The following is a 26,419-nucleotide window of genomic DNA, read 5'->3' on the forward strand; positions in this document are numbered from 1 at the left end:
CGACTCGAAGAAGTTTTATTGTTCGAGGGGTTTTTAAAATTGCAATTGTATGCGTTTGTTTTGCACGAGAATAAACAAAGTTAAGTTTTCAAGTATTATAGAGACGAAACGTTGAATTGTAATGTCTAAATGACCAATGACCAACCAACCCGAACAATAGCTCTATTATATTGCATGATATTCGCAAACTAAAGTAATCTTTTTGCACCTTTTGCCCTAATACACTGAGAAATCCTGAATGAAGTTCAAACATGTTACAAAACCCAACAGTAACTTACTTCAACACTCTTGTCTTCGCAATTCCCACTATGTGTATCAAGTTATGAAGCAAGCCATGCCTCCGTACAACTTTCAATAATGACTTAACAAAAAAGATACAAACTTTATTTTTTTCTCGAACGTTTTATGTATTTTTGCGTACATCTGGAGATTTTGTAGATTTTTTTCATGTGGTTGGAAAGTTGAAAAATTTTTTTGGTAAAATTTGAAGCGTGTTTTTGTTATTCGAAACATTTCCATTCTGGTCAAAATCACCCGTTGCTGTTTTGACAAAAACAATAAAAATTTAATCATCACGTTCACCAAAAATTCACCTTCTTGCTGATAATTAATAATGACTTTCCAATCAACAACCGACCCGTGCCAAATAAAACATCCACTAATTGTAAATTCCCCTCTGCACGGACAATAAACAGTTAAAATATCGTTCATCAAACTCTGACTTCCCCATATTGCCCTCATCAAAATCCCACTCCCTTTTATCCCGAATGTTTGGACCCGCTGTGCCCTAACACACAATGAAACGCATCGATCGTTGCATCGAGGTCGCGGCCTAATGACATAATTCCTCAGTCAATACCATCAAATTTGATATACGAGTGGTCGTAACCCCGCATTAGCAGCTTATTACATCCCTTTCGTGATTTTTTAAGACACTCGGTGAATGTCCATTGACGATGCTTTTACTGCGTTTACCGAGCCGAGCTCTGATTTCCCCTTTGGCAAAAAGAAGACAATCCTCTCGAGACACCCACACTCCTTACCTACCTCGTAACTTCCAGCTATAAACGTTCGCCTCGATAACCAATAGTAAAAATCGGACCAATCGTAAAACAAGACGCATCATAGGGCTAAGTGATTTAACTTTCGAAGAACAGGTATAAAGAAAATGAACCAATCTTTATTAAAGGAAAATATATTTGTTCATTCACATGTGACTAAAATCACTCAAATATTTGCGAATATTGAAACCCACCATCTTGCAAACTGTTTGGATAAAATCAAAATTGACATTGCATTTGTATTTGGCTCCATCCAGGCTTGAACTATCGGATAAGCTCGATAACAGTTGTAGTTCCACAAGACTTGACACTTGAACTAGTAGATTATTATTAAAACCGACTTTGTCTTCAACTATGGAATAAAAAATCGCCAACAATCTGTCAAAACTGAAAGGTTTGGGCCCTAGAACAGTATTCAGCTGTTCGCTCACTTTATTTTTCTTCTTAACATCTCTCAAAGACTTGGTTTTCTTTCCGTGATATTTCATAAAGAGTCTCTTATCGTCTTTTGCAGGATTATAGCTTGCTAGATAAGCAGCAATTAGTAGATATTTGGCATAGAAAGGCAGTTCGAGGTTTTGTGGTAGAGAAACTGTTGAAACTCTTAGATAGAGATTTTGTAGGGCTTGTTTGAGAGTGGGAGCGACTTTTCTCCACAAAGCCAACGAATCGTTGATGGTGTTTTCTTTATTGATGATCGGTTGACAGTAGTTGAGAAAGTTACTTCTCGCGATATAACGAAGTTCCGTCAAGTCTCTACAGTTTCGATAAAAAACCGAAAGAAAAACATTCAAGTAATTCCGATAAAAGTCGACGTCAAATTCAAACCCTCCATCTTTCGTATTATTGATAATCAGCGATCGGGCATAATCGATATCCAACGTGAGAATCTCCAATAATTCATCCTTGTTGTATTGGGGAAAGGTGATTTGAATCGGCTCGACGATGTTAGTTTTGGAATAGAACTTCTGAAGGATGATTTGTGAGAGGAAAATGACGCTTATGTGAATCCCTCCGGTGAGCTCTTTGAGTTTGAGAAATCCCGGAAATATGTTGAAATCCATAGTCCGGAGCTTGTCGGCTTTGTCGATAATTAGCACAGATCGGTGTATTTCGGACCGATTCCGCTGCAAATGATCAATGAAATCCATCATATTCTCGCATTTTGTATCCACCAAACCACAAAGCTTATTCAAAATCGTCTCGTATAATATTTTAGCGGTGTAACATTCGATCATATTGATAACTGCATGCTTAACACCAACTTCCTCCAAAACTCGACGAACAACAACAGATTTGCCGACGCTCGGACCTCCAGTAATGTAAACGCTCTCCGGAAAGGGCTCCTCTTTGTGGCCGAAGAGATTATAAAGTTGGCCTATTTGAGGAGAGCGACAGGGCAAAGTCGACTCCAGTCGAGATAATGTGGACATCATCGCACTTTACCTGCAACCAAAACAAATCCTCCTGCACAAATGTCATATTCCTAGACCAAAATCAAACTAATCTACTAGACAATTATTAAATTTTGAACCCTTTTCACGACAAATCGTGGAATATTTTAAAACTCTACAGGGGGTTCCGTTTTTATTGTTACAAATTTAAGCAGGTAATAGGATGTTCAATTTTAAAATAAAAGTTTCCTATAAACATGTTTCGAAAAATATTAAATAACGGAGCTACATCCCCCGAAAGCGGTGCATCCTTTAATGGATTTCTTCCAATATTTCAGCAACTATTGTAGATAAAATTTCAAAATTTGGTACAACTGATAACCTTTATACACCCAAACGAATTTAAAAATAAAATGTCGAAATTTTTACTCAGGGGCGTACTAAACTGGAGGGGTTTAGGGTAAAAGTACCCTAACTAAAGTCTGTTTTTTATTTAAATGGAAATTACCAAGTCAAAATTTTGGTGAAAAAATTGGTAGCAGCTTGTCTCCATAGCCACAAATTTTGTTTGCTCTTTGTTTTTGTCCCTAGAAATTTTGTTAAAAAATTATGGTTATGTGTTCAAATTGAGATGTTGTCAAAATTTTGACTTTTATGCTTGTGTGCCTGTTTGCTCTTTGAAAGCGCTATAATTGAATACCTGATGACAGACATCATTACCTAAGGTCTAAAGACAGAATTCAGTCCTAATAATTTTGATAGAAACACACTGCAAGTAAGTACAATGTTGTGGACAAAAATGAGGTTCTCGCTACAAAAACTTTGTAGAAAAAGGATGTATATACAGAAAAAAGTTATTTAGCAAAAGATACAAGTAGGTATTATGATGATTGGCAATAAATTTTCTATAATTTATTAAAATGAGCTCAAAGTTGATGCATTTTATAAATTCTTCTTCAGCTTTAGTTTCAAAATTGTGATTTTTACAACTCGTTCCTCAAAAACGATGCACAAGACACTAATTTAATTGCATTCTTTCCGAGCTTCTTTCCCATTCATGTTTATTTGTGTTCTTGTCAATTTCTTGCTAAAAATTGGGAATGTTTAGCAAACCTGCATTACAAATTGCGTCTACATTTTAACGGGCCCTTTTTCTAACTTTCTGCTTGCGAACTATTCGTGTCTAAATGTCTAAAAACTGTTAGCGCTACTGAATTTGTTCCTTTTTTGGTGTTTCGTCTCTTTCTTAGACGATTTTTTGTGTTGACGTTTAATGACATTGTTTTCAAATTAATTCAAAAAACCGTAACTGCCAACTTCCTTTATTAAAATTACCATGGATGAATTTACTAGTGGTGCCAACGTTAAGACTGTTTGGCATTTCCATTTAAAAAAAAAACAAACTTTATTTTGGCTGTTGGTTCGTAGCTCTTTCAGCCACAAAATTCTAAATTTCATAGTTTTTTACAAAAAAAAGAGGTCTCTTGCGTTTTTTCGATTCAACTTACCGTTTTTAAGTAAAATTAGTTTACAATTTGTCTTACAGACCATAAAAAGGATACAAATTAAAAATTAAATTTGTTACACCGTTTAAGACACCCGTGATTAAAAATTTTGACAACTGATCTTTGAATTCATTCAGGTGTTATCAGCAGTACCAACTTTTATTATTTTATCTATTCTGCAATAGTGGAAAACCCCATTAAAAAACGCATCTCTTTCGGGGGGAGTAGCTCGCTTACGTAACATTTTTTGATACATGTTCATAGGAAACTTATGTCTTAAAATTGAATATTCTATCACTTGTTTAAATTTGTAACAATAAAAACGGAACACCCTGAATAAACAAGGCTTTAATTATGTGGCCACGAAATGAAAAACATCTTGACTTTGTTGATATTATTAAGAGTATTTTTACTTTTTACTCTTTTGACATCTCTCAGTTCCAATGCTCCACAGGCCTTGACCATTTTTCCCTTCAATTAATCTAAAAAATGATTTATTAAATCCATGTCAGGATCCGTTCGGCAAAACAATCCCATTCCGTAAAATTTCTCCAAAGAATCGATACCAAACACACGAATGCAATATCCGCATCAAATTACTAATCCGACCGAGGAAAAAGTGTATCGTAGCCTTTCGCCCGCCCAACAAAAGCTCACGTCGCCATCAATTCCGGACGATGGGAAGCGTGCCCGGAATACCATCTAGTTCCCATCGACTTTCTACGATTATCTCTTGATTTACACCCAAAAGCTCCCTTGTCCAAACCGCCATTCTCGTCGCGTTCATTTCGTCAAAACTTCTACTTTGGGTAATTATGATCGGGGTAAGTGCGTCTAATGTCCGATTGCGGGGCGATAGTGTCTAAAAAATGGTGTGTGCGGGGCGCCAGTGACAGTGGAGCTTGCGTAGTCCGCCCTCATCGATTTGCGACCCGCTTGCAGACTCCTGGTGGAAGCGGTTGTGACCTCGAGCCTCCTGCAGTCGAGATTCGTGCTCGCGAAGACGATCATCTGCCGCCGCGACTTGTGTTCGTAAAAGCACCACTGCCACGCCACACCGACCAAAAAAAGGACGTTTGGAAGACGGACCGCGACGCTGACGCCGCCGCCGCGACGCGATGTGATTTCTTGTTCAAAGATAAATAAAGAAATGACATTACGGCGCGATTGAGTGACGATGGAAAGGGGTGAGCGATTTTTTTCTTCCTTCTTTCATTCTTTGCTTTGCTTACCGCCGTCGACGACAAATATTTAATGTGATCTCGACTGGATTAAGGACGAGATATATAAACGACGCTGAAGAGAAACTGGCCCTTCTTTGACGTTATAAAGAGTTATAGGTTTGGGGGAGGCTGTTTTATGGACACATAAAAAATCGGCTTGTCAGAAATCCATTGATAGGCACCCGCGGTGGGGCAATAAGGGACTAAATGTATTAGGATAAGTGGGTTGAGACATTAAGACGACGGAATTTGAAAATTTTCAGGAAAAATTACTCATAATGTGAACTTAATTAGTTTAGTTTTTTATTAGAATTACCTTTAAATTTACAAAGTAACTGAACCATTTATAACATATCATTAAATCTTTCCAAATTGGTAATTTTATTACACAGTTGGAGTTTAGTCTGAAAAATAGATAAGTTTTCAGCAAAAAATTTCGGTTTTATTGTTGCAGTGAACAAAAGTTGGAATTCTTCCAATTTTGAATCCCAACTTTATATTTCATTTGCGTTTAATTAATTTAAAAATAATCACGTTATGAAATAAGAATAATTGAAATATATTGAAATAAAATTAATACCAAAACAATTTATTAATCGCTTTGAAACACTAATTTTGTGACACATTCACGTAGCCTAAAGTATGTGCAAATAATAGGGAGGAAATTGTATCTGCCCGAGAGGGAGGAAAAGACCCTTTTCTCCAGTGTAATACTTATCATTTTTCCTACGATATAGCAAGAAAAAATTCAAAACTAACAATTTCTCTTAATATCCCAGTTTCGCCATTAAATCTAGCAGCATGTTTTTCCGGTTCTATGAGAGAGATAGGAAGGTAATTGGCCAGTTGCCTTTCTGAAATTGGGATGGAAAAACTTCTGTTTTATTTTAAAAAATATTGAAAAATGGTTGTTAGACGTCCACAAAAAATTTCTACTATTACTCCCAAACTCTCAATAATATTGGTTTAGATGTTAAACAATTAAAGAAAGAAATCGAACAAAAACGTCTTACGTTGGTTTTTTTCAAAAAAATAAATAATACTTCAAGCATCTCGAATGGCATGTTTTCATGTTTTAACATTTTTTTAATTACTAACTAATTAACTAGTCACGAAATTTTATGTAACAAGTTGGCATACATGGTAGGTATACAGTAAGTTCATTGATTATTTTACTTACAAGTTGAAATGTAAAAATCTCAGATGTAAAAAGTAATATTATTGTTAAATAGAAAAGAAAATCCGATTTTTCTAAAAGTTGGTACATAACAACCAATCCTGAGGCAAAATTTGCTCTTTTATTTCCCTTTATAACCGCACTAATTATAACATTTTACCCTTTGACTTTTTTTAATTACCCCTTTTAACAACATTTTAAGTTCTTATAAAAATAAAAGGACAAATAAAATTAATTTCCGTAACATCTGACATTACAAAAAAGAGCGTCTGAATTGCTTTTGCCATTTAATCTTCTAATGATATTAATGTCTCATCTTATTACGTCCATTTAAATCTTTATTTAAAAGAGATTTTAAAATACCCTCTAGTTTACCAAGCACCTTAACAAGCAGATTTTTTTTTCAAATTTTAACTGATCCGCATTTTGTTAAATTTAACACTTATGAAACATGAAATTTGATTTTTTGTGAATTTTCTATTTCACTACACTTGTAATCTGCAACATGTCGAAAAATGTGCACTAAGCAATAAAAATATGGCCGTTTACATGTAAATTCAGCTGTAGAATGGTGAACATGAGTGGCATATCACCATTCATTTTAAACGCGAAACGGTGCAAAAAAAACTTGTCGGAATTCTCGAGTCGGGCCGAGCATCGTTCATATATTTTTTATTGAATCACACGGTATGCGTTAAAATTTCTATCTATGAATATTACGCGTAAGAACGTTTTAAAAAATTCAACACATCTTTTGCGGTTTCGTGTGTTGATTTAAAAATTCAACAATTCCGCATCCGTGCTCATACTTCCTCCCGGCACTGTTCATCATCTTCACGACGGAATTTATTACGTTGAAGAACAAATAACACGAGACGTAACATTTTCTCGAGCGCTTTCAGAGTATCCTCATTTGTTACGACACTTTTGTTAGCCGAGATCTGACTCTGTAATAAAAATGTTCGTTGCTCCCGTGCCAGTCCACGATTAAAAACCACGTCGAAAAGGCCCTCGAGGCCTCCACTTTCGATCCCGATCCGAGGTCGACGCGATTTTCAGTCGACCACCGCAATTACTAAATAAATCATGCACGCGGTGATTACGGCTAATGGATGCTTAATTAGAACGTCCCCAGCGGCACGTTCCTGGGGTTGTTTCCACGACGACTAGATAAAGCTCGATTGTGTGCAACAAGATGACCACCGGATTTGGCATCGAGCCAGTGCTCAAGGTTACAAACGATTGAAAAAATCGAGAGACTGGATAACAGCCAACTCCTGGACGATGGACGGAAGAAAGAGGATTGCTAGTCGGGACCCTTCCGAAGCAGCTTATCGGAAACGAAAGATCTTGATGACTGCACTTCGATTTCATAGTTTTACTCCGGAATTTCTCAACCGGAACAATTCTAAAAGGGCTCTAGGGCACCAACTGAAATTACTTTGCCCTCATTCGACAAACAAATGGTACTTTCCCACCTGCACAACTTGATGAAACGACTTTTGTCATAACAGGAGCAGTGTGTTTAGCAAAGGAAAACAAAGTTCGTAATTACGGCCAAAGACGACTGATGCAAAAATTTTCACCACATTTAGCTGCTCTATATTGCAGAACAATCTCCCTTTAACACCAAAAGCTCACTCACAAAAATTCTGTTCCAGTGACTAACTCTGAAATTCATTGATAGTAAAACAATTAGTCAAAGTTCAGAGGTCAAATATGGTGAAATGTTAGATGGCACACTGTGTAGGTGACGCTTTTTGAGCTGGGAATGGAGTGGGCAAATTGCGAAATTTCCCATTTAGAACCACCCTTTCATCTCCGACTAAAACTCCGTTAAACCCAATCAATTAAAATTATCAGCGTTAATAAAGCTCCTAGACAGCTTCTAGAACCCGAATAATTCCCTTTAAAAAAATAAACGACTCCTTCCAACCTTGATCAACGTTCACTTCTCGGCACCTCCCTTCCAAACCAAATTTAAACGACAATCCGCCCCCGAATGAGGCAAACAAGGAGTGACGTAATCGATAAAGCACCAGGTTGTTGTCGTCATAATAGGCTGATTATTTCACCCATCAGATAATTACAGCTTCAATTACCTCCACAATGACAAAGAGAGAAAGCCCCGATTCCATATTCACCCTTCACACACGAAAAAAGTAACGAAGTGAGAATCTCGACACCTGAATCAGGGATTGATACCGCACCGTGGGAATATCACTGTCGCGTAAAACAAAGCAAGAGATTGGAATAAAAAAGCTTCCGACTGAAATTTACAAACTCGACTTCTTGTGTAATTACTTCCTACACGAAAAATTTAATTTTCCGGTATGGGCGTAATGAACGTTAAAATCCTTTCATCCCTCTCTGCAAATTGTTATCCACTAATTACAAGCGAAAATAATTTGATATAAAAGTGTGGGAACCTCGAGACATCGCGACGCCTCTTTTCGAGAAAAACTCGCAATCAATATTTAAAACGCAAACCTTCGATTATCATTTAGCCCTGAATAAATATTTTTTCTTTTACGATTTGATCCATAAGCGATAACTCCGTGACTTTGTGACGATATTTCAAGTAATGTTCGAGAAATTTCTTTATGTCGAGTTTGCAAATACGAGTAAACCGATCAGTTTGGCTTTTATCGCTCTTACGTGTAACTAATACTTTAACGATATGTCAAGACCCGGCGCCTCCACCACTTCTCTTTTTTCTATTTTAACTTGAAAATATTCCGAAAGAGGATAAAATAACACTAATAAATGTACGAGAGTAGCATTCTCACAATTCAACAATAAACATGGCGTTGTTTACGAGTCAGTTAAAGCATTACTCGCTGAGAAAAATTTATCGGTTCTGGGATAGTAAAGAAATACAGGAAAGTAAGTCGGTGGTCTTAAATCCCGCGAAAAAAGCAGTCCATTCTCTCCATTGTCGTTTTAAATTTAGCTTTGAAAGAATTGATCGAGCCACATGACGGCCTCTTATTACCCCAGCTAACGAACTAGTTAACTCATTAAACGCACCGTGTACCCAATTGCTCGATTCGGTACAGTAAATTATCCAAGAAGTCGGGACAATAAAGTTTTTAATTCGATCGAAGCCCCCCTTTAATTAATTTCGTTCCATCTCCGGCATAAATTTCTCTCATAGTATGCGACTTGCTTCACAAAGCTCCGACAATAAAATTAATAAAACAACTAAGATAGGGATAAACCAGGACCAAACATCTATCAATGTCCGTTACGTAAAGCTCGTCTCTTCCATAAATCTTTGATTTTTCAAGCGCACATTTCATCCCACTTTTCACTTTAATGTCTCGGAAACGTCGTTGCTTTTGTCCGCAAAAATGGGAAATTATCCATGGGAAAAAAAGGTACGCTTAACTCTCAAATCAAGAAATTATTCGAATTGCGAGACATCGCGTCTCTGTTTACGGCCACCGGTGATCGATACCTCTTTTTCCGTCGATTCCTCTTTTTCGCTTTTTCCCCAACTCCTATTTATTAAGTTCAGCGAGTTTATATTTCGAGCGGTGGCGGCGCTATTATTAAACCAGCGCTTGATTGACGTTTATACAATTCGCAACTAGCACAGACAGAGGCATTAATAATTCCACCGTTCAACACCACCAAATTCGAATTAATCGAATAAGTTCGGAAAAATGAACATGTGAGACTAGTCACTTGTTCGATCCCATCCGATGAAATGTAACGAGGGCTTGATTGACACTCGCTTAATTAAGCTCAAGTTCTGAACAAGCAAAACTTGGACTTTCGGGAAAATTACGATGTCCTCGTGCGGGATAATGCGGCTTATCGACGCACGCCAAGCGAAAATGACGACTTTTCCGACATGTTACGTATGCAAATTACTTGTGGACGAGGGTGCAAAAGTCGGATTACCTCCCAAAGGAGGAATTAATTAGTACTCATTGCCGAGAAAAACTGATAAACGAAAAGAGAAACAAACTTGAAATGATGGAAGAGGAAATGTTTAGACTATAATTAAAGCGTAACAAAACACTACACAAAGTGAAAAAAAACGACTTCAATGGGAAATAAAAAATACAAAGTGTAATAACAAAGTCGAACCAAATATCAATTTACAACAAACGCTATAATATTGTCTGTCGGAAAAATATTTCGCTTATTCTCATATTTTTCATCGATTTGTATAAAACAGGTATGAAAAGCGAGGAATTCCCTCTACGGCCTCTAGAGGGTTGTAAAATAAAGGCCTTCGGTTCAAATTCGAGAAGCTAATCAAAACTTCATAAAATTCTCTTTCAAATAATATGCCAACGTTTGCATGAAATGTATCAAAAGTGTTAATCCATAAATTTGGAACAAAAATAAATTTTATTAAAGCTGGATCATTAAACAAGTAAATAATTTATACTCCCTGGTTTGCAAATGAAACCTTATGCTAAAATATGATTTTATTTGCATACCTAATTACTGCTGCTTAGATTTTGTCATTGATTCACCAAAATAATTTATTTTTTCCAGAACAACAACCCTTCATATTTTCTCCATTTATTTAATGTCACCTATTATTTCTCTTTTGTGTTGTTTATTTCACCCGCCGCCGATCAATCACTTCCATTTTTCTTTCACAACAATCACCATTATTCGTACGTCAAAATTTTATATTATTAATCTATTTTCTTATTGGTGTTCCAACTTTATGTAATTATTCATATTTTCTCTCCAGGTGCGTTACAAAACCATCTTCATTAGTATCACATCATGTCATTATTATAATCAATTCTTTTGCGAGATCCGCCAATATTGAGCATCATTAGTCTTCCCTTTTACATAATCCCAATCTATCACCCAATTTTGCTCGTTTTTCGCGTGGGTAACTCACCATTGAAATTAGGTACGAGAAAAAAATCACGTGGATCACCATACGATTAAGTTTTAAATCACTCCATTAGCTTAAACGCCTCGGAGATTTATGGTACGACCCGTTAAAATTAACGAGGCGAGAATATATTTTTTAATATCTCTACTAATATCGGAAGCGGTGCTACGTTGTAATAAAAATTAAAAAAAATGCGCCGCCTCCAAGAAACTTTCTAATTTAATCACGTTTCAAGTTCGAAACTTTATCAATCATTTGTTGTTTTTTTTGCAAATTCCTTCATTTCCATACGAGTTAGTCGTGTTAAACGTCATCGTCACCAGCTTCGGAGTAATTAGACCACGACAAACTCTCCCCCGGAATATTTTCAAGGTGGCAAATCTGTAATTCAAATATCGTTCGCGTGGTCGGTTATTATTCGGACGAGCACTCGAATGAAATGCGATCTGCAATTACGCGAGATTGTTTGACATGGGTTTAGCCGCAGCGGGTGTTAGTTAACATTGCCCGGATTCGTGACGTTTTCCATTACGTTTACAGTTTCGGATCCGGTATGACGACATTAAGTGAACGGTCAAAACGGAACAGGTTTCCGGAAACAGATGCGACTCTGTCCGGAATTTTATGCCGTTACACCAATACGATACATCACCGGAACGCTTGAGGTCGACTCAGACCGCAATTCGGACCCTCTTCCGACGTCTACCACTGATAAATACCTACCTGAAAGGTAGCGAAAATTCAATTTGCGTAGACGCAAGATGAAAATTTTAACAGACGACGCCACAACCGACGTGATAACGGATAATTAAGAGCGATGTGTTTACAAGAAAACTTTTCCTCCGAAACGAAAGCGCAACTATTAAAAATAATAAGAAAATCACTAAATTTTGAACTAACTTTGAAGCCTAAAATTTTACATAACGACAATCAAAAACGAAATCGTAAGAAGAAAAATCTGTTTTTATTTATTTCAATAAAATAATAATGCATTAAACCAGAAATTTAAAAAAGAAAATACCTCTAAGTAAACCTAAAGTTTTAGAATTTAGTAATTTTAAAAATTTGGTTTGCAAACTCCTCAAAATATCTCACTAAAGTTTCCTTTATTTTTACGAACTTTATTTTAACCAAGATACTTTTACGTTCCTATTTAAAAAAAATCAATACTGGAAAAGTACTACAGCAAAAACGAAAAAGATGCTTGAATAAAGGTTCAATAGGAAGAAAATGACAGGTCGTCGACTCAAATAGGACGAAATTTAGTAAAATTAGCCTTCATATTGACCCGAAAAATGAGACGTTTATCTTTCTATCGATCCGCCTTGTACCCTGTAATTTTGTTATGAAGCATCGTGACGTAAAATGCTTATAAATCACGGCATAATCACTTCTTTGCAAGACTATACAGATATTAGCTCTAAATTTAAATACAATTTCAAATTCAGAATCATATTTCCCAATTTCTTGCAAGTGACATGAATATAACTTGACACAGTTGGTCATAAAACCTTCCAAACCTAATTTCCACCGTCGATAATTTAATACAAACTTTCAACCCCGAATATCCCTAGATTTCACAAATATTTACATCCCAATGGAATTTAATGAAACTTTCAACTATCCCAGTTATTAAATTAATATCACAATAGATCCAAGTTGTCGTAAATGCACATTTTTTGAGTTTATTAAAATTGCTGTATTCGATTAAACAACTTCAATGCTTCGGGGATGGCTAAATCCAACTTGTGTGCCATTTTCGTGCAACTACTTCAAGCACCTATTAGTTGCAAAATTCCGGACTCCCGGAGCGAATTTGTCCTAATTTATGGCCGCCGGAGATTTCCCCGTGTGTCATTCGTCTCTCTCAATCACGCACGTGGCTTTCTTGTTCCTGACACCAGCGTTATACAAAAAAATTCAAATAGAAAAATGCACATTTTACTTGAAGGAGGCTCGAGATGATGTGCCGCAACTCTAGTGCTATTTAAAATTTTAAAGTTAGGGTCGGCGTCAGAGCGAATTCTAAAAAGGTTCGCTTTTATTTTTCCCGCTCGCATGTAGGTTAAATATTTGAACGTAGTTTTTGTCACAAAATGCTCGAAATAAAAATTGCAAAAGGTTTAGTGACACAATTTAACTAACCGACTAGTTACTGCAGCATAAACCGGATTACTTTCACTGCAAATTTAATTTTCAATTTTAAGAACGGTCCATTTTGAGAGTGGCTTTTTGAAAATTATCCCTAGCGCAAACTTTATAATGAAATTAAAATTACTTATCTGAATACAAAATTGCGATATGTACCCTCGAGTCTAGACTTCATTTATTACGTTTTGTTTTAATTAATTTAAACAACAATTTCGAGTCGAATCAAAATTTAAACTTTCTTTAAATTTCATAAAGCGACGTTCAACTTCTTTATTCCCGAATTTAAAAACTTTTTCATTAACATATTGCTAATTCTTTTCCTTTTGTGTATAATCCGAAGAATAAATCTAAAAGTTTGTGAGTCGTCTCCGACCTCCTAATCATATTATATCTTTTCTTTTTGTGGCGACAACTTTTGAATAACAACTTAACTCGACAGAAATAAATACGCCGATAAATTTTCTCGTCTAAAATAAAACGAATTGGTACGATTGTTATTTGGAAGATTTGATCGAGAAACGTCTACACTAGTGGTAAAACAAAATTGCTTTCTAAGATTCCATCAGTATACAGATCGTTCCTGTCACCCACAAATCGTCAATCGCTCTGACTTACAAATTCACACGCAATCAATCCTCATTCTAAAAATAAAATGCTTGCGTGCACGCATCTTTCATCCCCAAAAAAACTTGTTATTTAGTCGCAAAGTCAGACCCAACTCACTTATAAATACTAAGAACGTAATACTCTTATCTCAACGATCCTCCACGAATTTCTCGACTTGTTGGGACGTTTATAACAGAGTCAAAGCAACAATAAAAGAAACGACGCTATTCCTTCACCCGTATCCAACTAATTATAGTCTAGTTGTACGCAAGAGGATTCATAAAAGAAACAGCCGACGTGTTAGATTATCTTAAGACCAACTCATGAAAAAATTATTTTTGTAATTTTTAAATAAACCACTCGTAACTTTTAATAAGCAATTATGCTTCAAACTGTCGAAAATAAAATTTGCATCTTTTAGCATAATGATGATAGGAATAAAGTGTTCCTCCGCGTTGTTAATAACGAGGCCGGTGCTTTAGAAAATGCTTTCTTTCACTAATTCACCAATCTACTTTTTTTATATTCTTCCAACTCCACCAACTAGCAAAATGCGCAACACAATTTTCAAAAACCATTCGGTAAATTAAAGATTAAGATGATATACATTTTGCCCGGCGCATCCACCATTTTTACTGCAATAATTTTTGAATCTCAAGAAATTGAAGACAATACAGGCTGTTCCGTCTAAATCCCACATTAAAAGTATTGGGAGTTCGAATAATCATATTTATTTGAAAATTGGTACATAGCCATAATCCATTAAGTTCTCATAAATGAAAATATTTTCAAGATAGCGACACTTCCAGTTATACCGGAAGTCGGTCTCAACTTTCTTATTTTAAATGGAAAGCTATATTTTTTACTGCGTTTTTGGATTAATCGGTTTATTTTAAGGAAGTTTTCATCAGCTTTCTCTATAGTTATATCTAGCCGTTTTTGAAATATTTAGAGTTTTTCAAAAATTTTTGGATCTGCACCTTCCACTTTAAAAATTGGTAACTCTGCTATTTTGAAAATTTTGAATTTTTTTTTGGCGTTTGAAAGAGAAGGTTTAGATCTTTCTTCTAGTGTTTCAAATTTTGAAAAAAAATTAACAAACCCTAAAATTTTAAGGTTACTTTTGTAATAATTCAAATACCCATAACTCAATTTTTCCAAATGAAATACACCAATTTTTATTTTATTAAATAGAAGAGAATTTAATTCTGCATCGATCTGTATTAACATTCCCTATACAAAAATTTAATAATTTTTAAGTTATTGACTTTTTGTTAAGACTGCCGAAAATCTATTACTAGATTTCCGTTTTCGTATAGTTTGCTATGGAAATCAAAAATGTCAAAATTGTTTCTCAATAAACGTCGACAGTGACTCATTATTTGACAAACAGTGCCAAAATATGGAGTCAAAGCTACTGAAACTTACATTTATTAATTAATTTATTTTGTATTTATGGAGAGTGTAACAAAGTTATGATGTCGTTCATTAAACAAAAATAAATTTTTCTTACTTGTTAGCTTTAAATAATGATCGCATAGTAGAACCTATATAATAATTAAGTTTGCATAACTTTAATTCTACATATTTTGGCACTATTTGTCAAATAGTAATTTACTGTTGACGTTTGTTTAGAAAAAAAATTGACATTTTTTATTTCCCTAGCAAACTATGTGAAAACGGGTGTGGCTAGTAATAAATTTTCTGTAGTCTTAACAAAAAGTCAATAACTTGAAAATTATTAAATTTAGGTATAGGCAATGTTAATATAGATCAATGCACAATTAAATTCTCTTCTATTTAGTAAAATAAAAATTCGGGTATTTCATTTGAAAAAATTGAGTCATGAGTATTTGCATTATTACGAAAGTAACCTTAAAATTTTTGGATATGAAATTTTTTTTTCAAAATTTCAAAACAGCAGAAAAAGGATCTAAGCTTTCTCTTTCAAACGCCAAAAAAACGAATTCAAAATCTTAAAAAATGGCAGACTTACCGATTTATAAAGTGGAAGGTGCAGATCCAAAATTTTTTGAAAAACTCCAAATATTTCAAAAACGGCTAAATTTAAGTATAGGGAAAGCTGATAAAAACTCCCTTAAAATAACCCGATTAATCCAAAAACGCAGTAAAAAATATAGCTTTCCATTTAAATTAAGAAAGTTTGAACCGACTTCCGGTATAACCGGAAGTGCCGCCATCTTGAAAATATTTTCATTTATGAGAACTTAATGGATTATGGCTATGTACCAATTTTCAAATAATATGATTATTCGAACACTCAACACTTTTAATGTGAGTTTTAGACGGAACATTCTGTATAATCTGCGTTAAATAGGTGATAAAAACGCCATTTACACATTAATACTTTATTCACGTTCAATTTTAAAAATACAATAAAAAATAGAAATATTTTTGAAGAATGTAAATTTCTATCCTTTCAGCGATCCACCTGTCCATTCCGTCTTATTCCTCCGGTCATTTTCACGCTCCAGAGTCCAAAAAACCCGTATTTACATAATCCCGTCTCATCAATCACGCTTCCTGCTAGTCGCTTGATATGCAAAACACCTCGTCTTAAATCCACAATAGCGACAAGTTCGTCGTGCAAGCGTCGCTAATCTCATACATCGTACCACGCTAGCGTTTCGATGGCATTAATCACATGTATTGTTCCAGGGCTGCGCTGGCAAATGACGAGTCTAACGACTGCTGTCTCTCTACTCCTGCTGCTGGCCGAGGCCGCCGGCGCGCCCGCCACAAACTGCAAACTATCGGAATTCGCCTGCAACAACGGCCGATGCATCCCCCTCAACAAATACTGCAACGTCCTCAACGATTGCGGAGATTCGTCTGACGAACCGAGATATTGCACGCGTAAGTGTATCGATATTTAGATGCGAGTGTAGCTCTAATGAAAAAACTTACCCAAATTGCCTCGTTTATATTCAAAAGGAATTCAACTCCGCGATCCAGAAAATAAAACGTTTTAGAATCAATTCGAAAATACACTATTTATGACTTCGAAACCGTCAAAATATACGTGATGTAAATTTGGTGGATGCGCCGGGAGAAAATACAGCTGTTTTTAACGACGCAGACGAGTTGTTGTTAATTTATCAAATTGCTCACACAGGAACAAATGTGAAATAATGTAATAGCACTTTCGTTTGAAAAATTCTCACCTTGACATTCACACACAACAATGTAATTTTGTCCAATCGGTTTCACGGAAAATAATTACAAGGTAAACAAGAAGAAACAAACAAAGTAAGACAAATGACAGAACCAATAATGGAATCAGATTACTTTTCGTTGGGTGTAAGTTTTCGTTAGTTTGCCAATTCATCTGTCACGTAAAACGTTATCAATTATTCAAAAGTGACTTTTATTACTAAATTCAATTTGAACGCAGTCTGTTCCTGGATTTAACTTTCTAACTAATCTCGATATGCATACATACACCGACTCGATTTCTGTTCTAGCAGAGTTAGGTAAATGTACACTCAAAAATGAATTAAAACACCTCCGTGTTTAACATTTTTTATTTAAAACACTCCTGCAACTTTTCTTGCAACCCGCAAAAATTAAATTAAACAAAATTTCAGTTAATTTTTTCATTATAAATTTCTGTTTCTAAATCGTTCCCGCCTATGGCAATTCGAATTTTTAATTTTGTGTTTCTCCTTTTTTTATGCCACAACCCCTATAAAATTTATATTAAATTGAAAAAATGACGATAAATCAAAAAACATGTAAATGTCAAGTCACGCTTTAGTAATACCAACCAACAACAAACCACTTGAAAACTTTATGTCTGTAACATCCCTAGAGTGATAACGTTTGCAGTCTTATTTCGTCCTCCTGAATTATTGAATTCTTTATTAAAAACACCACATCAACAAATTGAAAATAACAATACAGTGCGAGATTAGCAAAACTGTTTCTCTTCTCTCAATATACCTAGATCAACACAATTCACCTCGCAATAAAACAACCTGACCCAAATAGTTCCAACTATAACAAACACAAATCCCCTAAGACCTTAGCAATTCTATCTCTCTCGACTTGGCTCTCTCATTATCAGAAATCTTATGTTTGAACTCAAACAGTGGAAATAGGTGAAGCATTAAATTTATTGCTCGGGTCAGGAGCAGAGACACTCTTTTATGATTTATAGGTTTTAAGCGCTCGGGGGCATTTCCTCGAAAAAAAGTCTTAGCGATCGATAAAACACTCTGTTTTCAGGTTGTAATCGCACCTATTTCGGTCAAGCCGGAAAAACGTACGATTTGGAACTACATCGTCCAAAAGAAGATAAGATACCTTTCATCTGTCATTTGACGTTCACGGCTGGAGGAGACGAATTCGGAGAACTCGTCCAGGTAAACTGTGTTTATTAAAAGACGCAGATGTTTCTCTTCGAAATTAAATCAAGTAAAGCTATTTAATCGAATCATTTCGGTGTAGTGCTCATAAATTCGATAGCTTTTAATTCGCCCTTGTTTCGAATGATATTCAGTACTGGAAGCTTCAGGTTAATAATTCAAGGCTGCCTAATTACATACTCTCACGGTATACACAACGCCATTTAGTTTAGAACCTTATTGCATTCGAGAGAGCGACTATGGTGCATATTAATTTCCACTCGATGGTGCCAAGAGCGATTCCGGTCGTTCCGGAAAGGCAAAAGCTTCACACACGTGCGACCAGAACAGATGCTGATCAAATTTAACATACGGTGAAAACCCAAAATTTGCATATCGTGAAACACCGATGTTTTTTAATGTCAAGTAAGACGCCATTCTTGAAGTGTTTCTAAGCCTGGAAACGCCTTTTGTTTATGGGCAAATCAACTCGACTGTTCAATTCAAGTTAGCAAATTGGAGCAAATAGTTCGAGCTAATCTTCTTCTTCAAATTCTCCCTCGTTATCTCATTGATATCGCCCGGAAATGTCATTCATTAATATGCATGAATCGGGATAAACTTTAGCTATTATGGCCACCCTTCAGCAAACTTTGCATCCCATCCGAAAAATTAACCGTTTCAGACGTGTGACGATTAATTAAAAGCTTCGAAAAGTCAGGTCGAGGTGAACAAACTCCCTTTTCATTCGAAAATGGGAACATCTCGTGGGATCCGTATTATTCATTTATAAAAAGTCGACGTTCGCGTTGAAATTCCATCAGACTGACTCGTATTTATCTGGGGATTTTTGAGGACTACACCAGACGATTTAAATGCGCAACGGCGATTGCCGCAACCGAGATTAAAATTCTCCGGAAGCGCCGCATTACATGCATCCTGCACCGGTCCACCGCAGGCACGCGAGAACTGTTTGTGTCAACTTGCATCTCTGCGACCGTTTCCACATTTTTACATGCACCAAATGAAAGAAATCAAACGCAAAAGCTGAATAACAGACTCGATCCCTTTGTACGAGAAACATCTCGCAAAAACTATCCAGAGTTAAAAATAAATGCATGCCAACCGTTACAAAAAAAGTAAAACGGATGAGTTTCTCATTATTTTGTATTTTAAAACCAAACAACTATTTCCATTTATTAAAGGCAAATACTGAAATTGTCTTGAAATTGACTGGAATTGGTTGTTTTAAAAAGAAAAAACATCTCTTTCAGTTAACGTTCGACAGTTTCACGTTGGGTCGTTTCGTGTCTTTCACATCCGACGGTTGTCCAGACGGTGCCTTACAAATAATGGAATCCAACAGGCCCCAAGTAGGAGGATCGTGGTGCGGGACGTCGTGGGGCCCCGCCATCTATTACAGCGAAACGAAAAGTGTTACGATTTATGTTAATCTTTTTCGTCTTTCTAAAGATCAAAACGGATATAACTTCGATTTTCGTATGGAATACAAGTTTCTCCGGAAAAAACTGGCAACTGTCCGATACGGGGGAGGTGAGTGGAATGGATTTTTGCAACTTTTCAGCGTTGAGAGATAACGTTCCCGGGTCAACCGGACCTCGACCACTTTTATCGATTATGTAAAAATCAGAAGTGAAATAATCCCAGACTTTCAACACTTTATATCCTATTATCTCTTTCTTGGAAGTTAAATCGAGCCGCATTATTATTATTAAAGAGTTTTTGATGCAAAATATCTCTGAAGATTGATGACTTTATCTATTTCGAATCATTTTCGCACGAAACAATACGTTTTTTTCGGGATGGTTTCGTGTGATTTACGGTGCAATTCGTTATAGGTCAGCCATTTGTGAATACAACGGCGCCCTCAGTTGAGCCCGAGCCCGAATACTACTTGGGAGATTTAATAACGGGTACATATTGTTCCCGAATTTTCAGCGACTGTGATAGGAAGCACTGCCGTCTCCAGTCCCCCAACTTTCCGGGGGTTTACCCGCGTAATTTAACCTGTTATTACGCAGTGCGTCAGCACGAAATTCCTCCGGGTAAACACGCCCTCATCATTGTACGTCAACTAAAAGGCCAATTGATCTCAATACGAAGCCAATCAGCTCTTTACGGTACTGCGAGCACCCGCGAACTCAAACTCTGGAACGACTGCGACGACGTCCAAGACTACGTCACCATCTACGACGGCTACACGACCCGCGATCCCGTCATTTTAAAATTCTGCGGGGGCGGCGAAGCTGTCCCCGAAGCCGTCTCCAGCGGCCACGAACTCCTCGTCGAATTCTCCACGTCGCCTTATGGAACGTTCCTCTATCCGGCCCCAGCGCAAGCCCTCCACGGCTTCCAACTCGAAGTCGAAGTCAAATTCGTCGATCAACAATCCCCGACTTACGTTAAAACGAAACGCCAATGCGAGTTCTCTTTGAGAGGGACTAACAAAGGAGTTTTGGAGAGTCCTTTGCATTCCTTGCCAGCAAACACCACCTGCCTCTATCACCTGCAAGGCATCGACACGTCAGTCTCCCCATCTCCGATCCCTTTTCGGCCTCTTTCTTCCCGTTATCCCGACTGGAGGCACGCCGGGATGATCCTCCCTCCGCCTCGTTACCGCGTCTGGCTCTCCATCGTGAAATTCCACGCGGCTGGGCCTCGTGACCCCCAAAAACCCGACCAGGAATTGTGCAGAAGCTATTTGAACGTGTGGGATGGTCAATTGTGGGCACCATCCAACTGTAACGATCTCTTCTGGTGAAAACCTCCAAACCGCCATTCGTCTCCCGTTTAAATCAGATTTGTTTCAGCGGTGGCAGAGATAAATCGAAAAGCATTCCCACAACGAGTTTATCGGGCGCTTCAAGCACCAAGAAAAAAAACGTGACGCTATTGGCGAGATACTGCAGGGAGCACGTGCCTCGAAGCTGCGACCACTCACTGTTAGCTAATTCGACGAGGTTCCCTAGACCTTGTAGCCTCGCCGAAAGTTTCCTCACATCAGGAGACAGTCTCACTCTGGAGTTGAAATTGGCAGACTCGACGGCACTCAGGTTATTACTTTGAATAAATTGAAACGAGGATTTTTATCGTGTTTGTAGACCCGTGCAGTTTCGAGCTTTGTACGAATTTGTCGATCTGCATCTGGATGGGGAACCGTATGGACCAGGAGCGTGTTCCAGAAGATTCAGTAGTTTAAATCAGGATGGCCCTCAAAAATTTCGGTCACCCAGAGATATTTTTCTTTACGGGAGAGGTGGAGCAAAAAATATAAGGTATTGTGATAATTTTATTCGTATTTGCACAATTATTGATTGTGTCTTTAGTTGCGTGTATCGGTTTGAAGCTCAGAATGACGAAAGAATAAAAATAACATTAACAAGTCTGACTATCAAAAACCGCGATTGCAAGACGAAATTGAGTAAAGACACGGATCGTCTAGAATGTTTTGGGAATACGACAGCTACAGTTCGCCTCTTTGAGATTCCATGGATGGACGTACCGGGTGTTCCCCGCGACTGCCTTTGCTCACTCGACAAGGATAAACTGTTACCATTCAGTTACGTTTCCACGTCTAACGTAGTCGAATTGCGTTTCGACGTGACCGGAATGAACGCATCCGACGATTTCACTACTTTATCGTTCGAAGGCACGTGGAAGTTGATACAGACCCCCGTGTGCCCCAGTAATTTACGGATGAAGGGACCGAGCGGAGAACTAGCTTTCATCTACCCGAACAAATCACCGCAGGAAGTAAGTAAATGTCCAATTGTTCTAACTGCAAGTGCTTTCGGTGATAAAAAAAAACCAACCAAACTTCTCAATTAACCTCCCGATTCCATTAAAATCGCAAACTTTTTGCATGGAGAAAATCTAATCTGTTCCGTCATTTCCTGCATTTTCAGACCAACTGCGAGAACAGTCCTCGTGTGATAATTCCATCGCCAAACAAGTATCTCTACGTGAAGATCAGCGGCGTGATAATGAAACATTCGAGTCGACTAGGCGATGGCGCTTCGAGAAGCGTTTCTCCCGTGAGATGCGGAACCTCTAATCGGATTAAGGTACACACGGCCCTTTATTCAGCTCTCATATGTCCCTACAGCTCCTCGTCGAGAAGCAATCTCGTTGAGGTTTTCTCAGAAGGGTGGAGCGTAGGAAACGTCGACGGACATTCAGTCGGAAATATAGCGCTAGACAAGATCGAAATCGATCGACTGGGAAAAGAACTTCCAAGATCGATCGTCGTCGAATTTGTTGGAAAAGAAGAAGGTTCTTACTCTGTCATGTGGCTTGAACTCGGCAGAAGGTAACCAATTTACTATCAAATTTTTTTCTTTAACTTATATACTATCGGACAAAAGTAAAGCAACTTTTTTGGTAAAATTAAATATTATAAGAATTACAAATCCCCTAATTTAAAACCTATCAGTTTAAAACCTCATAGTAGGCTTGTGTCATAAACAAATCGAGATTATTTTCAAATGTTAAATAAGTTAGTTTCAGGGTTGATCAGCAGGCATAGGCAAATATGTTAATGAAAAACATACAACCAAGAGACGGCGCCACTTACTTTTATTTACAGATTTCTGTAAATTACGACAAACAGTAGTAAACAGAAACTATTAGTGCCATCTCTTGGTTGTATGTTTTATTTTTACTTAAAAAATACAGAATATAAAGCAGTCTTTGGATATTTGGCGCAAAATATCAAAAAACACTTTTCAATCAACTTTCACTAGTATTGTTCAAACAATTTCTCGAGTTCGAATTATTTGTTACATACTTTGTTAGTGGTATGCTCTTTTTATTATGTGTTTAAATTTTGTTTGGTATCGTTTTTTAGTATCTACTTTTAAGGTAGAATTTTCAAATTTTGAAATAGGTAACACTCTCCTAAAAGATATCCAGCAGCAATGCTCCTCAAGAGAATCCTGAAACTACTGGGTAAGAGTCCAAAAATTTGGGAACATCTGAACTGCGGTCAAAATTTGAACAGGTAAAAACATAATTAGAAAGGAAAATTTTCGCTTTTGAATTGTGGTCAGTTTCTAGAACTATAGGGGGGATTTTAAGCTCTTTTTAAGCTAATGTCATCACACTTGGACGATATCACAAGGGCTTTGCAATGTAGGTTTAGACTCTGAGAAATTTTCATTGATTGATTCTAAAAACACATTTGTAGAATGAGAAAAGAATGATTTTTTAGGTAGCAAATAAATTTTGACTGAACGTCTTTCTAATAATGTGTCCCCCGCTGTGATTTTGACCGCAGTTCAAACAGAGATTGTGTCAGACCGGATAGGCTAAAACACTTTGTACGGTAATTCGATGGTATGTACCGAGAAATTTTTGCTCAACATTTGAGGGAATTGATAATGAGACAATAATCAATAATTTGATTCCAAAATTAAGTATAAGAAGTTCAGACAAAAAATTTACACGATAAAGTCTTCGCAACAGTTTTTTGGGCTAAAGAAGGACTTTTGCTATTAAGGTTTATACTACCTGAGACAATCATATCAAAAGGAAACTATGCAAAATATTCTCAAGTTTTGCGTGATTCTATCAACTTGAAAAGGCATGAAATCCACAAGTCAGATCTACTGCTCTTTCACAAAATCTGACTGGAGTATATATTAGCAAATGTACAGGTTGCCATCTAAATCTGTAGTGCCCAGCAGTATAACCATTTACTCTACAGTCCTAATCTATCTTCTTTCAGTTATATTTTGTTAGAAACTATCTTGAACGGCACGATTTTTTAAGAATGCAGGAGCCACCAGTCAAAAATGTAAAAATCAAATCCATTTACTTAGTACTTTTAGTGAATGCTATCATAATGTGTGGTACAATTTTGTTAAATGCATAAATAAACAATTTAAGTCCATTGTATGTGCTTCTTTATGTCTTGATCATAACCAAAATATTATTATTAAACACATATAACTGATTTTATTGAAAATTTTGGTTATTTGTGTTTAAATTGTAATAGGAAAATTAAAATTGAAAGATAAAGTATTTAAATTTGCCGCCAATTTTAGTTGAACATACAAACAAGAGACGGCGCCAGGCTTGAAATTTTGACGACTGGAAAATTGTGTGTTACTTGATTTTCTATATTGAGTATATTCTATGGTTAGTTTGCAATAATTTATGTAAACAACACTCTTTATTAAGGCGACAAAAATAAAGCTTTTTGCTTTGGTATAGGAAAAAAAGTCTACGATTAAGGTAAGTTTATAAAAGCATATTTTCGGGTTAGCTTATTCGCAAACTTTCTTAAAGACATAAATATGCCAAAAGGGAAACCAATATGCCATGCCGCGTCGATGTCAAAAAGTGATAGCAAATAATGGTAATTACTAAGTTAATACTTTCATAATATTGTTAAATTCGTTTTTGTTGTTAAGTAAAAATTTTTTCTGTAAAAGTTGCTTTACTTTTGTCGCATATAATTTTGATATGTTTCAATAAGTAAAACACTTGAAAACCTAAATGATAACCGATGCCAATAAAAAAAATTTTTTACAATTTACTTATGATACCAAAGCAAATAGAAATACCTAGATTTCGTCAGATAATAGAAGGAACTATAAAGATAACTATATAAAGATTTTTTTTTAATAGTTGCTTTACTTTTGTCCGATAGTGTATACATTATATATTTTTAGACGCGACGTGCCCCCCAATGGGATGGGCCTTTTCCTGCTCAAGCCCGACGAATGCCAATACCGCTGCCCCGAGCTCGACGCTTGCATCAACGCCACCGTTTGGTGCGACGGCGTCGAAGACTGTCCTTCCGGCATCGACGAAGCTCTAACTCACTGCTCTATAATCTTGCAGTTGCCACCCCTTTATCTCTTTTTGGGCGCGTGCGGGATTCTTATTTCGAGCTTCGCGACGTGTATGGCCGTGTGGAAAGCTTGTCGTCGAAGACCGCGTTCGATACTCCAAACGCGTTTGAAGAGTCTTTCATCTGACACTGCCATCATCGACGAAAAGGGAGTGATTTGCTGACACAGCGACAATTCTGTGCGTTATGTCGAAGTCGATCGCGTCACAACCGTGTGACACGTCGAAATTGACCTAAAACACAGAATTGACAAACGGACTTTTATACATTTCGTAATTTAGAAACGGACCAAGCAAATTAAGCGAATTTCTTAGCGTTGTGATTACGATAGGCGTACCTGGTAGAGGATTGAGGATAGCGAGCTTTTTGCGAATCGTGGAGTGAGCTTTTCAACTTTTTTAAATCGCATTTGTTACTAAACACACATTTATTTTGATAACAGAAAGGACGTGATGACGAAAATGTTTTTGGCACTGTACTGACGAGTACAATGACTGATCACACGTTTTGTAAATACTTAGATAAATCAAAAAATTTAGCGAATTTCTCAAATTTGTTAGGTAATAATAAGCGTACCGCGATTACGTGAATAGTTGGACTTTAGTTCGATTTAAACAATTTTTAGTGTAATCGAGGTAACGCTGAAATATTTTCAGCTGAAAATAATTACGAAAATGCATATCAAATATGCTGAAAATGCTTAAAGTTCACTGCCATAACTGTGGCGAAAACATCGTTTTATTGTTCTGCTCGATTCTTCGAAAATATGACTTAAGTTCATTTTTGTTAAACGCACAAGCTATGAAATTCATATCAAAATTTTACACCAAGAAAACCTTATTTTAGTTCAGCAATTGTTACGATAACATTGTTTCAACTTTTATTATAGTAACTAAAAACAATATCTTGTAGAGTTGTTAAAAAATAGAAAAAATTCCTAGTAAACACGATTTTCATTGTACATAACTTCCATTATAAAAAAGATCTTTTGAATACGTATATGGAGCTATTGGTAGCACAAGTTGGTCAGGTGAACTGACAATAAAGTAGATGAATTTAAGTAACAATAAATCTATGACTAGAACGACAATTTTGTTACAAAAGTAAGCAGAGAAGAGTTATATTGACGAGTGTGTTGTGACTGTTAAATCTACAATATAGAAAAATAAACTATTTTAAAAAAAG

The 26,419-nt window shown here is 36.5% G+C and overlaps 2 protein-coding genes across 4 annotated transcripts in view; one reads left to right on the forward strand and one right to left on the reverse strand.

Moving 5' to 3' along the window:
- Nucleotides 1-1,185: 1,185 nt before the first annotated feature.
- LOC123015597 (origin recognition complex subunit 5) overlaps nt 1,186-26,419 on the reverse strand; it is a 40,299-nt gene continuing 15,065 nt past the window's right edge. For all 3 annotated transcript variants that reach the window (XM_044415414.1, XM_044415416.1, XM_044415415.1), the window contains one exon: nt 1,186-2,507. In XM_044415414.1, the coding sequence (XP_044271349.1) occupies nt 1,208-2,497 (1,290 nt within the window). In that variant the 5' untranslated portion in view covers nt 2,498-2,507 and the 3' untranslated portion in view covers nt 1,186-1,207. The remainder of the gene's footprint in view (nt 2,508-26,419) is intronic.
- Nucleotides 4,949-26,359, forward strand: LOC123015593. The gene is made up of 10 exons (XM_044415404.1): nt 4,949-5,147; nt 16,670-16,867; nt 18,239-18,375; nt 19,632-19,911; nt 20,217-21,135; nt 21,189-21,431; nt 21,480-21,653; nt 21,705-22,131; nt 22,284-22,687; nt 25,053-26,359. Exons 1-10 carry the CDS (start codon nt 5,138-5,140, stop codon nt 25,396-25,398), a joined length of 3,138 nt encoding a protein of 1,045 aa, XP_044271339.1. The 5' UTR covers nt 4,949-5,137; the 3' UTR covers nt 25,399-26,359.

This window comes from Tribolium madens, unplaced genomic scaffold, assembly GCF_015345945.1.
Source record: "Tribolium madens isolate multiple individuals breed KSU strain unplaced genomic scaffold, Tmad_KSU_1.1 Scaffold_19;HRSCAF=116;Tcas5.2_LG9, whole genome shotgun sequence".
NCBI lineage: Eukaryota > Metazoa > Arthropoda > Insecta > Coleoptera > Tenebrionidae > Tribolium > Tribolium madens.

Coding starts and splice junctions, on each gene's coding strand:
- LOC123015593 (XM_044415404.1), top strand. Junction 21,136..21,188: donor AACTGTAACGATCTCTTCTG/GTGAAAACCTCC, acceptor GATTTGTTTCAG/CGGTGGCAGAGATAAATCGA. Junction 22,132..22,283: donor CGAACAAATCACCGCAGGAA/GTAAGTAAATGT, acceptor CTGCATTTTCAG/ACCAACTGCGAGAACAGTCC.